This window comes from Strix aluco, chromosome 2 (genome assembly GCF_031877795.1).
Source record: "Strix aluco isolate bStrAlu1 chromosome 2, bStrAlu1.hap1, whole genome shotgun sequence".
In the NCBI taxonomy this organism is placed as follows: Eukaryota; Metazoa; Chordata; class Aves; order Strigiformes; family Strigidae; genus Strix; species Strix aluco.
The window spans coordinates 126542110-126556382 of record NC_133932.1 but is presented as its reverse complement, the minus strand read 5'-3'; the positions used below and the strand labels follow the sequence as shown (position 1 = coordinate 126556382).

Sequence of the window (14273 nt, the reverse complement as noted above, 5' to 3'; positions counted from 1 at the left end):
ACAAATATTTACAAACCAATATACAGACTATTCTGCACCTGTAGGTCTCATAATTTCAGAAAAAAATTGGTCAGTGCAATTTTTGCTCATGCTTCCACTCGCGTGAGAAAAAGTAAGACTTTTTTCCCATTTTCTCAGGAATTACACTTGCTGTACATGAGGAACTGTGAAATTTCATTCATGAGAATTTAAACGTATGAGACAATAGAACTGTGCAGGTAATTTGCAGGATTTTGGTTTCATAGCCATTGAGGACAAATGTTAAACCAAAACTGGGAGAGAGAAACCTGGGAAAGCTAACCTTTCTCACAACAGAACTTTCAGCCACACTACTGAACACAATTTAAATTATTATTCTAATTAATCTGATGAAACAGATACATTGAGCCTGGTTTTCAGGATCTAAAACATGCATTTGATTTCCTAAATGAAAAGCTATTTAGCTAAATAAATACATACACAGATTTTGAAAAATGTGCAAATTCCACGTGTACTGTATATACACATCAGCCAGCCGGTCTTTTTAAGATTGGGCCCTTTCTGTACTGTCATTTCTCTGTTACCAAACAGGGAACTACCTCGAGGTTTTCTCAGAAAACTAAAATTAAATTTTCAACCATCAAATGTATGCAGATAAACCATGCAATTGATGTTGGTTGAGTTAAACTCTGGAGTTTTATTGTGAGTATAAACCATGTTATTTCTGTTTTAATTTGCAGTTCTGTTTCCATGGTAATTATGGCACTGGAGAAAGGGCAAAAAGACTTTTTTTGCATAGTAGAAAAATAGAAAACGCAGTTTTTGTGCAAGGAGGGGTGTGTTTGTGTTTTAAATAGTAATTTTCAGAAGCTGTACTTTTTGGTTTTCCTATTTTCATTCAGAAACCTAGAAGAGTTTGCACAATTTTAAAAAAAATGTCTTCAACCAAGTATATTCTATAGTATTTTTCAGGCATATCTCACAATAAGTACTAGAATCCTAGGCATGGACATAGCCATTAGTTAGATAGGAGACCTCTAGAGAAAATACAGGAAATTGCAGGAAGTTATATTGGAGATGTAGAAAGAGGCATGATTTCTTCTTTCTTGCAGTCTACAGTGAATTTCTAAATATTACAAAGTAAGATACACAGGAGTAACATCTTTTTTGCTAAAAAATACTGTTGCCACATCCTACCTATAACTACTTTAATTACTGTTCTCATATATGATAACTGACTCACTTCTAATTGCTGTTTACATAAGCTTTCCCCACCGTCAAGATTTCAATCCTTTATTTAGCAGTCGGCTACGTACAGTTCATTTAAATTTTGGCATGGTCGAAGAGGGCTTTCTCTGATGAAACTGCCATGTTTAGCCTGTTCTTTTCAAAATTAAAACATGCATGTGAGTTCCCAAATGAAAGGGTACTTATTTACCATAAAAATATACACAACATAGGTAACTGGTCAAGCCAAAGTGCACTTTCATCATGTGGCAAAAGTGAGGGGTAAAGGCTAGGACTGAATGCCTACTAAGGTAGCTGGGGGTCTCTTAAAGCATCTGTGTTGACAGTGGCATATCTGTCTAAAGGAGGTTTTCACTACCCTTTGGAGGTCACACACTCTTAGTCGTACTCACCACTGTATCAGCTATTGCAATAGATAAACTGGAAGCAGTGAAAACAATCTCTTCAGGAAAATACCTTTTAACAATTTTTAAAATCAAGCTAGCAGTTATACTTGCAAGATAAAAGCAGCAACACGAATTCTGAAGACATTCTGGTCATTAAAGGTCTGTTGTTTTCTTTCTCAAGACTAGGTATGTCAGCCAGCACAAGCTATGTAAGGAATTTGTTTTGCACCACTGAAGTCATTGATCGCATAGGGACCAGGCTGATTTTATATATAAATCTGGAAAAATCAATCCTGTCTATATAAATTCCCTTTGCGAGGACACCGTTCTTTCATTTTTTGTCCCATATGTCGTCATGTCAACAGTGATATTATTTTTGCGAAGTATGTGTATATGTTAAATACTCTATGACAGTAATCCTGCTGAAAGCATAAGTTATTCAACTGCAGTTATAGTGTATTTGCATTGTCAGTGTTAACAAATGGACAGTTTTTCACAAATTTGCAGATATTTGCCTACCTTTACATTTGTATTCAAAGTAGAACTCTGTTCTTAGATATTATTTTGCACTGAACTGGCAGAAATTTAAACCCTAACTGTGAAATCTGTCTGAAGTGAAGGCACAGCATCCATATCAAAGCACCTAAATGTAGGTGTCATGTTTTTCCAAGATAGCAAACAGCCTCAGCAGTCATATGGATTACAGTAGGAAGTGAGGTTCCTTTAAAAAAATCAGTCCTTTTGGGGGGGTGTATCTGTTTTTACTATCTAAAAGCTACCGTAACTGTAGGCACCCAAGTCTGAAAATTCTGGTCTTAGGGAAGTAAGCTATAACATAACAGTAATAACTGTTATTAAATACATAGAGAAGTAGTTCTGGGGGAAAAAAAAATAACACAGAACACATAGACTTTACTGTGGGTTTACAGAGGAAATTACTTCCAAAAAGGTCAGAACACAAGATGAAAAAAAATCTATGATTTTCTTATTCATGCCATCTATCTTCAATTGTGGCAGTTTTTTTCACTGTGCCCTTCATCCAAACAATAGATAGAATGGACTTTAAAAGAAAAAATGTATTCTCCTGTGCCCAAAGAGCAGAGTGTATTTATTTAAAGTATGAATGAAAGGAGAAAACTCTGCCCCCATAAAGGTAAACGTTTTAGGTGATGTAGAAAACTGGAAGGTTTGGTGAAAATTCTCAGTTTTATGTTAGAATGTATAATAATATGATAATGATAATAATATTATCTCATCATGCTTATGATTTGCTTTCCTGTAGCATTCAAAATATCTTAACCACTACTTCTTTTATAAGCAGAGAAAAATATGTTCTTCATTAGTTCTCTGAGTTTTTCTGCAGTCCATTTATGGAGTACTTCAGTTTCATGTTTCAGGGCTTATGTACAGCAGGATCCATTAAGACTGCGCAGCCACACTCTCCCAACACCAAATATTTAAGATTAGAAAATTATGGTGTGATCTTTCTGCAGCATTTCCCCATGCTTAGCAAATTCTTCTTTTTTATTAAAAAAAGAAAAAAAAAGCAGTTTTCTTTGGATCTGAGCAGCATTGCATACTCTTGCATGTTTATAATAATTATATTTTCATGTCAGAGAACTTGATCTTTGAAAGCTTTCATAGCTGCATTTCAAATTAGTAGTGTTTTATGATACTTGCAATGATAGGATCTTTTCAAACAGCTATCATGTTTAAGTATAGTAGTTACCTCCCAACACTAAAATTTCAATTTTATCATAAGCACAGACCTCAGTACAATGGAAATTCTTACCTCAGTCAGAAATATTGTAACAGAAATGTAATAAAACCAGAAATAATTTAAATTTTTTTGCATGTTTTGGTATATAATACAAGTAAAGATGCAATTGAAAATTAGTCTGATTCAGCAGACATCTGGGCAAGCTAGTCTCAAAATTCTCTGCTCTTATCAGTATGGTTTCAGAATTGTTAACTGTCAGGAAAAGAAGGTATTTTGAATGGGAAGAAAATAGCTTTCTTTTTTTTAAGTTGCTGTTAACCATAATAGGTTTTGCTTTACAGAACTACAAATGAATACAAATATATGCTTTCACAACCATTCTGATCACTGTAAGTGGGATACAAGAATTATGGAACATCATACTAAAATACATAAAAGTTCTTTTGTAAGCTTGAAGATGTCACTTATTGTTACAAAAGCATGTTCTTGTACACTTTTTTAAAAAGTGTATTTTAAAAATTTATTTCTCATATTAATCTCCAGCATGTTATCATTAAATCAGTGGCAAAATTAATATTGCAGTAACAATGCAGGATCGAAGATTCCTTACTACTTTTTTATTTAACTTATTTAAACATTTATTTGAAATTCTAGCTATTTGAACATAGTTGTTTACAGTGATATTAGATCAAAATTGACTGATTATCCAACCACTAATAACAGTTTTTGTTCCCATCTCACACTTTCATATTTCATTTCCTCTATTAGTGTGGCTAAATTCACTCTAGTTCCTATCATACTATAAGCTAAGTTACCAAAACATGGCTGAAGAGTGCTTACATAGCTTCTTCCACTGAAAAGCTAAAGGAATGATAACCTTTGGCAAAGGATGGGTATCAAACACTTAAGGAGTATTGGTATCTTCAATACCTGAAGCGAGTTTGTGTTTTAGCTCTTGTCCTGCCACAATTATATGGCAAGGTTACTCAAGCTCCAGTAAAAGGGTCTAAATTAGTGTGATTTAAGTCATAGCTGAAGAAGGCAGAGAATGCACACTCAGACGTTTACAGTAACTTAGGTGGAAAGTTGCTAAATTGCTGGTAATGCTTAATCTTATGCCCATAACTTCATGCATGAAGCAGTTTGAACAGCTGAGTAATCAAAATTGCACAAACAAATAAAACTAAAAAAACCTTTGCTTTGCTGTGATAGCTTAGCTTTAACACGCTTTCTCTTTTAGAACTTTCCAAAAGAAAGATGCCTGGGAAATGGAACATCAACAGACTGCGATGTTCACAGCCAGTGGATACCACAGAAACTGTAGTCCTGCTTTATATGGCCAAGGCACTATCATGGGTTCAAAAAGTGATAGCAATTTATCTTCTCGTACACTTCACAGAGGTCATGAAAAGAAAATAGTTTATAAATCTCCATCACCACCAATGGGGTATCCTTTGGGCTTTGGTGGGCCATTTCTTGAAAAGGGCAGACCAGGCAGCTTACTGAGCCCTGCTTACAGTGCAGAAGAAAACAAATTACCAGTAAGTAACTATTTTCCTATAACACATATATTCTCGAAAATCCATCTGTGGACCAAATGCAGCCTTGGAGGAGCCAAAAATTAGATCACCCCTGTTGTCATCGTTATTTATACAGTGCCAGCCCAGCAAAAATGGGAATACCTTATCCTAACATAAATGCATTTTTTTCTGGAGATTAAACATCCCCTCCTGGGCCATACCTCTGTTCTAATAACGATGATGATAATTACCTGCCATTATGTGACTGTGAGAGAGATTTCTACATTTTAGCTCATTGCCTTCTATACTGGGGCACTCTGCTTCATATTGCCTTCTGTAAGGGCACTCTGCTTTAAGTGTATTTCCATAATGCCTGCAAACTTACTGCCTTAAGTGCTGTTAGACAAATCAAGTTTCTACAGCATTCAATTGATGGATGAAATTAGAGCAATTGCAGCAACTATTTTCTATGTGTTAGCTATTGTATTTGAAAAGGAACAGAAATTATAGCTGCTGTAATCCTTATTTTTCTTGAAATGAGAGATTAATAGTGCAGCATTCTTTCTTTCAGTCTTCATAGGCTGGAGATTACTAACCTCCATGACAAGTGGGATAAATCTCACTTTGCCTAGGGCAACTTCTTAGGAAAAACTTTCCATAATACTTTGGCTTTAGTTCTCTCTTTAAATTTGAGCTTTATCCTCTTCCTTAGTATCTTCTGTTCTTCTTTAGGCCTCCACTACAGGCCACTATTTTTTTCCACCTGAAAACGCAGCACTTATTTTCCAGACCTCAAACCATGGAACCACATCATCATTAAATAAGGGAACTAACTGATTAGTAAGGAATGGACTGTAGCCATCTCTCTGTCCAGCTGTGATACATGCATCTTTGTACACAGGAGATCCTGAACTGCAGGTGTACAGCTAAGCCTGCAGAAGGAGAAGATGGAAGACTTCAGCATTTACTGGCAATTTTCTTGCCACTCATCACCTTAAGTAGGAGCAAAGAGGCATCATGACACCGACAATCACCTTCAAGCAGTTTGTGGTTGTCATACCTGGGTTCTGCTGTCCTCTTCAGAAATGGACACACATCCTTTCCTATCAGAGACGTGGCTGCTGGAAGACCGTCTCTGTATTCCAGAACATCACTGTAGATAGGGAGCACCACAGTGATGGCCTGCCTGGGAAGCTGGGATTGCAGTGCAGCCCTTCACTGACCATGGTCCCAGCGGCTGGGTCCCAGTACTCAGAGAACAGTGAGAACTACATAATCCCAGGTGTTTGACCTCACTTCCATTTCTATATTCTTATGCTTCACAGGAATTTTAAGTAAATTACTTTTGGCTTCTAACGTCTTGGGAGTTTTCCCTCTTTAAAGTGCTAATCATGAAAAGAACTGTCTGGACTTTTTCAGGAGAGTCTGATAACACCAATTCTCCTCCTCTCTTCTGTCAGAAGTCTCAGACAGCGACAGCAGACCACAAAGCTTCTGATTCCAGCCAGCCCAGGGAAAATTCCTATTCTGAGATACTTTAGCAAGCTGCAGGGAAACTATTTCCCAGCTGGCACTCAGGACAGGGTCGATGCCAAGGCAGTTGACTAGATTATAAGGAAAACACTTTCCAGCTGGTGTGTGGGCAAAGTACATAATGTAACTATTAAGCAAGGGATATTTCTTCTACAGAGTCTAAGTCCAAATCAGTGGCACTGAATCAGGTACAAGTTCAGAAGACCACCAAAATGAAATCATCATTCACACTGACATTGGATATCACAGCTTTAGTGCAGAGATGATTCAACAGTTTGCTACTGTAGAGTTCTGTGTTCAAACGGAAAGCCATTGCATCAAGGAGAAGGAGTTAACAAACATACAATATGTTGTAAACCAGAGTTCTCTGACAGAGTTTTCAGGACTGATATTTCACCTAAGTGAAATCTCCAATATGTTCAAAACTTCTGAAGATGTTATAAGGGGCCATTTTTTTGAAGAATATTTGTAGCACTAATTGAAAAGGTCAGAATTGCAGGTGATGTCTTGATACCTACCAAAATTAGTCTGTTGGTATTTAGGGAAGAGTTAAAATAGTCTCTAGGGCTTGTCCCTTCACATTCTTACTTAGAGGTTACATTTGTAGAGAAAGTCGCTCTTGCCTTAGAGTAAACTAGAAAGTGCAGCTGGGATTCACTGGAAATTCCCATAACTCAAAAAATTCTTGTTTCAAGGCTTTCCAAATCTAGGGAAGTACTTTTTCTCTGAACAGTACTTTGGGCTGTGCTCTCTTTCTGAAATAAACAACTTCAGAAAATGGTTGCCTGATCCATTCCCATTCTCTGGGAAGACTATTCCATAGAATGGTCCAATCTCCAGCTTCAGAAAATAAATAAACAAATAAATAAATAAAATAGCCAATAAGATTATTTCCAGCTTCAGAATCGTCCATTTCTACACAATTTCTCCATCTCAGCTGGAGCAAGCAGTTATGTACAATGTGCTTTCCAATCTGGATCTTTAACTTTTAGTCACAACTACATTCTCACGTTTCTCTTCAGACAATGGACAGACATTGTCTGTTCTTGCTTTCAAGACTTGGAAAGACAAGAAAGACTTAAGTGGTAGCAAGGAAAATTTAAATTAGGCATTAGGAAACTTTCTAACAGTAAGGATGAGAAACTGCTTAATAAATAGATTGCAATGGAAAGCTGTGAAAATTCTGACACTAGGCATTATTAGGAATGATTTTGACAGTCTTGATCCTACCCTGAGCCATGCTGTGGTCTATGCCTCTCACGCTTAGGTATTATTATTATCTAGCTGCTCAGGTACTTAGGCCCTCTAAAAGCCTTCCTATGTCACTTGGCAATTTCCTAGGCATCTCAATTTTGATTTTCATACATGAGCAGAAGAGTGAAGACAGGCATCTGTACCTGCTACCTAAGTTGTATTGCAGTGTAGGGTTAGAGGAAACTACTCCCCAAAGCCCCCAGGTTTAGTCACAGTGAGACTAAAATTAGCCAGACCTATTTCTAGTCTTGGTGTTGTAAGAACTTTCCTGGAAAGTAGAAGGGGCTAAATATGAGAAGACTTTAACAGTCTGGGATTTGACCATTCATGATTTGGCCACTAAATGTTAGAATACCCCAAGTGCTGGGATATTCTTTCTTGCTGCCCTGCTGAAGGTGTATCCAAGAACGCTGGGACAACTCATGGGGCAAGAAAGAGATTAACTCTAGGCAAATTAGCTAGGTAGTCTGTGAGAGAGAATAGACCTAGCTTCCTGAAGTGCTTCTCCCCAGCAATCCAGAGTTAATTCATAAGCGCTTTGGGTTGTTCTTGCTTAAGGAGAAGACATATTTAGGACATAGTTCATATGTGGAAATATACATCTCTGTCAGGTGCACTCCTTCATTTCCAGCAAATGATGAGGCAAAAAGGTGATTCTCATTACTGGTATACACCAAAGAAATATGGGATCAACTGAGACTGTAGAAATGAAAAAAGAGAGTCCTTGTTGCCTAACTACCCAAACAAGTTAGGTTGAAAGCTTACCAGTGAACCCGTATCGATCCAGCTCCAGTTAGAAAACCGCAAGACATAAAAGAAGTGTTATCTGAGGAAGAAATTAAAAACTAGAGACCATGAATCTGATCTGAGACATGGATTAAAGCAGTTACTTTATGTTTTTTCTTCCTCGGGCACTGCAAGTAAAGACAATAAAGAACATAGTGAAAGAACAGACCAGAGGCTTGGAAAACAAAGCTTAGTTGCTAACAAGAAATGTTGCCTTTTAGACCTGTTTAGATACAACCTTCTCTCAAAATGCATAAAACCCAATGCATTAGGGACCTATCTAAAATGAGAGTCAGTGATATCTGACCCTTGGGTAAGGAGCTGTAGGAAACCATGATCTGCTTATTCTAAGTGATAAACATTCTTCTCTCAACTCTGAGGAGATTCAGAAGTGTCTCGTTTAGAGTTTGCAGTGTATCTCAAGAAACAACACATCAAAGTAAGTACCAGTTGAAGCAAGGACACTAGCATTTCAGGAAGATAGCTTGATCATGAGGCAAATGTTTCCAATGACAACTCAGCAATTGTAAACATTGTTATAGTGAATCTCCAAGAATATCTCATAACTTGCTATAACATTTCTGAACACTAGCAGACATGTAAATCTGCTATCCATATGGAAAAGCCTGACATGACTTTTTTTCTCTAGGTGATGACACCTATTAAATTCTTATTTCAGATTCACATTTTCCCAGTGCCTCACACTTCTCACTGGAAGTATTTTATTTGCTCGGTATTGAATCAGTGATTTCAGAGCTGATATTCAGTAAGCGAAACACATGGTGATTCTTTAAGTAAAGCCTCCGAATCCAGTGTCTTCTTCATAATATGAAAGGCATCTTCAAACACTTCAAAGTAGTACTGCCAATTTTATCACTGAATCCAAATGTCACAAGGAGATATATTTGTGATCTAGCCCATGAAGGAATAAATGTGCATGTAGCCATGGCATTCAAAATCTTAAGAACAGCTCTTCATATGAAAACAATGGTGATCTATGGATGGGAAATCACGCGTTTATGAGGAAAAGAAGGTGGCAAGTGATGTCCCTCCAAAGCGTCTCAAACACTGGAGGATTAACATTCTTTCTTAGCCCTGCTAGTGCAGGGATTGACATAAGAATGTTGTGGCACAAAGTGTTCCAATACATGTGGGTTCCTTATTCTTACATGGCAAATTAAATCACTTTTTCTTCCCTGCCCTGTTAAAACACTAATTTGGAGGGATTGAGAAAAGGAAGATTCTGCTTTATCTGTGAATTTCATTTTAGGAGCCCTATACATCAGAAAGCCTGTCTCACTCTAGAAGGATGGTATTACATTCAGAATTTATTTCCAGTTACCGCTTACCTGCTGTACTTTGAAAAGGGGTTTCCTGTAGGAAATCTCTAAACTTCATCTCAAGGTCTGCTGCAAAGAGTTTGAATAGTAGAATAGTGCTTTAAAGCCTTTCTCTACTTAGTGTCTTTTGGCCTGAAAAGCTGCTAAAGGGCAGTTTTAAACCAGGCTGAAAGCAAAGACCAAATCTGCCTCTAGTTGCCGTGGAAATAGGGAATACCCCATTCTAATACAATGAAGCCTAGAATAAAAATTTACAAGTGTAATAGAATTGGCCTTTTCCACAAAACGTTTGAATATTTAAATCATTTGAAGCCATTCCTGTTTGATGTGCTGACAGATAAATTCTCCTTTTTACAGTTTAGGAAAAACAAAACCAGAGATTCTAGACTAATAATCAGTCATTAAAACTATTTAACATATGGTTTAATTAAGAGAATAAATGTCAATCATCTTCCTCAATATATGATCATATAAAGACTGAGAATTATCTTTCTCTGACTCAGTATTACAGCTCCTATACTAAATTTTTTCTCAGGCAACTGTTAAAAATTCATGTCATAAAATTGTATTTATCTATACAAATAAACATTGGATTTATTTAAGCAAGCAAAATATCTTTAGGCAAAGAAAAATTATTTCATATTTCTTTTGATAAAGACATTCCAATGAATGCATCTTAAGTATTAGCAAAAAGAATTAACAAAAATTGCTGCTTAAAAATTTAGAACTTGTTCCAGCAAAGACTCACTCATGTCCTTTGCTTTATACAACTCTGCATCCCATGACAACCATTTTAAAACCAATTTTGGTATGGTTTATGTTTCACTCTACTAAATGTTCATTAAATGGAAAGAAGATTTTTCAGTGAACTACTTGTAGCGAATAATATTTAGTACATTCTCCAAAATATCATGGCTTGAAGTTGATAGTACTGAAATGACCATAGGTTTTCTTTGTTTCCTCGGAAAGCATCGCATCACAGAAGCAGAGCTAAAATTACAGGAGACAGTCAGCAATACCCAACACTACTTACATTCTGTAATTCCAAAACCCAGATTATTGTCCTCTGTCCTGGTCTAAATTATACAAGTGACAAACATATCCTTTAGCTGATGCAAAGATTTTGGAGGTTCTGAAGCAGCTTAATTCCGTCTAATGGGATATTTACATTTTTAATGGCAAATCTACGTCGTAATGCTGTGAATATCACAGGTATTCAAACATCACATTCACGTTAAGTCATTTAGGCACCCGAATGCCTTTAAAAATGTATGCCCAAATTCATGTTTTCTTGGAGAGTTATAAAGCATTATAGTGTTATTAGCTGCTATAGGTCAAGATGTTTTTCAAATCTGAAATTTGATAATGCAAACATGTGGTCGTACTTGCTGGTTTTTACTAACCATGATTTTCTATTCCTTGCTCAGTCTCCCCCTGAGATATCCTTCCTTGTGACAACAGAAAAGTTCCTTCAAGAGGAAGAGAAACATACAAGAGAGTTTGAAGAACGTTTAAATTCGCACCTTGAAGAACTGCAAAGATATTCTGAAAATACTCTAAAAAAATATGCCAGGATGCAGCAAAGCAGGCACACTTAAGGCAGTGACACAATTAAGAAAATAAAACCAAGTAATCACCCATGAGTTTCTTAGAGCTAAAATCTGCAACTAGCTGCTTAATGTATTTAGGCACATTGCCAATAGCATGTATTTTTAACACCGAAGTTTCAATAAGATAATCATTATCTTACAGATTTAGGTATACTGCAGCTTGACTATATTACAAAATATCATACTCTATACATATACTAAAAGATACAGGTTGGTTTTGCATAGTTAAATTGTGTGCAGCAGAGACCCTTTTGCAGCATTGTAAATTAAGTAAGATACTTTCAATTCTGTGATGTACAGAGGGCTAATAAGTCAAATTATTCCCTTGAAAATATAATCAGCCAAGAGAAATTCTCTAGATTGCACACAACAAGAACAATAGGGGCCTTTAGCTATGGCATAGCTCCTAGCATAAAGAGCTTATCTATGCTCTGGTTATTCTTGGTTATAGAAATAGCCCTTGGGACTCTTGAAAGAGAAGTTTGAGCTCTTTCTTTCTTACCTCTGAGCCATGCGGGTCCATTGAGAGGAACATGAATAGACAAAGCACATATTTTGAAGCCACCCATATTGCCCCTTTTACCAGACCTATAGACTTCACCTGGGGCAGAGCCTGATCTCAAGTGCTTTACATGCTTTGCATTAACACTTTACCATTTTTAAATCCTGTCTTCCAAAGCACCTGTTTTGGTATTGATGTTTTGACACTATGTTGGTTTGTTGTTTAACTACATTGGAACAGGGTAGAAACCTTTAACTTCAGACAACTTGTGATCAGTCTTAGGTAAGGGCCTAAATTCTTTGTATTTTTCTACAACATAGGAAAACATTATAAAACTGGGCAGAGTTAATTCAACTGCATGTGCTGAAAAACTGCATAATGTTGAGATTCCTTTTATTTGCAATTCATACTGAATTCTATTGCTGTGCAAGCGAAACAGAAATTACAGACAGTGTTGATGAACCACCAATTTCAGTGAAAGAGATACTGAAGAACTGCTTTCCAGCATATAATGTTGCCAACTTCCTGGAAAAATCTTGATAAAAATAATACCAGACTGTCAAACAGCTCCAGTTTGTGAGTAAAAGAAGTCTCATTAATATTCAAGACCACAGCAAAAATGTAAATTGTTTTTGGAAGCTATATTTCCATTAAGACAAAATATACTACCTCACACTTACACAAAATACCAAGATTTTAAATACCAGTTTGGCTCGGTTTGCAATAAAATGAGTAATGAAAATGAGGACATCAAAGAACCTTTTACAGGAAAATTCAGGAAAATTACTAGACTCAGCTGGAGGAACGAGGACTGAATAAAAAGATGATGGAAGGACATCTGAACAAACTAAATATATATGTGTCCTCGACTTAAGGGGAGATGCATCTGGGAGTTTTAAAAGAACTAATGAAGAAGTTTAGGAATCTCTAGAAACAAAGCTAAATTTTAAGCTGGGAAAGATCTGTAGAAGCAAAAAGACAGCAAAATGTGGTCTTTCAGAAGGGCAAGATAAAAAAATATGGGATATTAGCCAGTTAGCCAGATTCTTTTGCCACTGCAAGATTTAAACATACAAGACAGCATGCTCCAGGTCTTCAAAGAAACGTATGTGTCTGACCCCAGTCCCGGCCTGAGGATCCTTCTCATGATACAGCTCTGTGAGATGATACAGAATGAATGAATGAAATTACCAAAACAGGAATATTTTTTTCTAAACCTTTTTAAGGTCTAGCCAAGCTAACTTTGGCTAATGAAATAACAGAGTTAGTTTCAGCCTGGCTTTTGTGTTAATGCCATATAATAAACTCCCGTGAAAAGCACTGAAAACTGCAAAGTACCTGTATGTGAACAGCCTACTTGTTCACTGCTATTTCCTGCTCGGAGCATATTATGCCACAAATGTACTGAGACGTTATGGCTCAAAGCACCATTTGTTTAGCACATACTTACCTGAAAGGTCATCCTTCTCTTGCTAGCCAAAATAGCAAAAGTTGCTCATCTGACAATCCCCAATTTAGAGCCCATTGCTGCCAGAATATAGATGAGCCACACCACTGGTTCTGAATACTTTAATTGTATTTAAAGGTAGAAACCTAAACGAACTGGTGAGAGGTTTATGAAGGAGGATACATATTCCTGATGTTATCATCAAAAGTAGTTTGTATAACATGTACCACATTTCAAGTCATTTGGAAAATTTTTTAAAGAATGATGGACAGCAGAAATCATAAAGACTGAGAAATTACATACGTTATGAACAGGGATTGGAGATGTATGTATATTGTCAAAAAAGGAATAATCAGAAGGGTCCAAGTCTATAAATGCCTGAAAGCACCAATAAAAATGAAAAAAATGAATTATTAATCATAACTTCATTTGACAGGACAAGGTGCAATGTTCAGGAGCTACAGATTACCCAAAACATACAGAAAATTTCTGTTCTACTTTGTGAATAGCTGGGCAATGGAAAATTCTTGTAAGCTGCTGGACTTCTTTTATGATTTTTCAAAGCTTTACCGAAAAGCATTTTTTTGGCTCCCAGTTGAAAGACTTGTTTTAAATAAAGAGAACAATGGTTCAGGCTGCCACCAGCTTTTTTTTGTTGAAGGAAAACCAGAGGTCATGTACACACAGTTGCCAACATGTTTCATCAAGATACAATTTTGAAATAGTTAGTGGTATAAGAGCTGCCAGACCATTGCTGTCCAGCTCACTTCCCGAAACTTACTCTGAGGGGCTGTCAGTGAAATGACAGTAACTGAACAGAAACATTTAAAAGTGGCTCATAGGAAAGTTGGGTATTTAGCACATTTTCTTCCTACCATTTTTTCCTCCTTTTTTGTATGGGAAATTTAGGAGTATGATTATGGGAGAGTGTCAGACAGTGGGTACTCT

General features: G+C 36.5%; 1 protein-coding gene across 1 annotated transcript in view; it reads left to right on the top strand.

Annotated features, from left to right (window-relative positions):
* Positions 1-11591, top strand: part of DEUP1 (deuterosome assembly protein 1) — a 45451-nt gene extending 33860 nt beyond the window's left edge. Inside the window, 2 exon segments of the mRNA XM_074817007.1 lie at positions 4574-4874; positions 11194-11591. Coding sequence (XP_074673108.1) covers positions 4574-4874; positions 11194-11364 — 472 coding nt within the window. The 3' untranslated portion in view covers positions 11365-11591.
* Positions 11592-14273: the final 2682 nt, after the last annotated feature.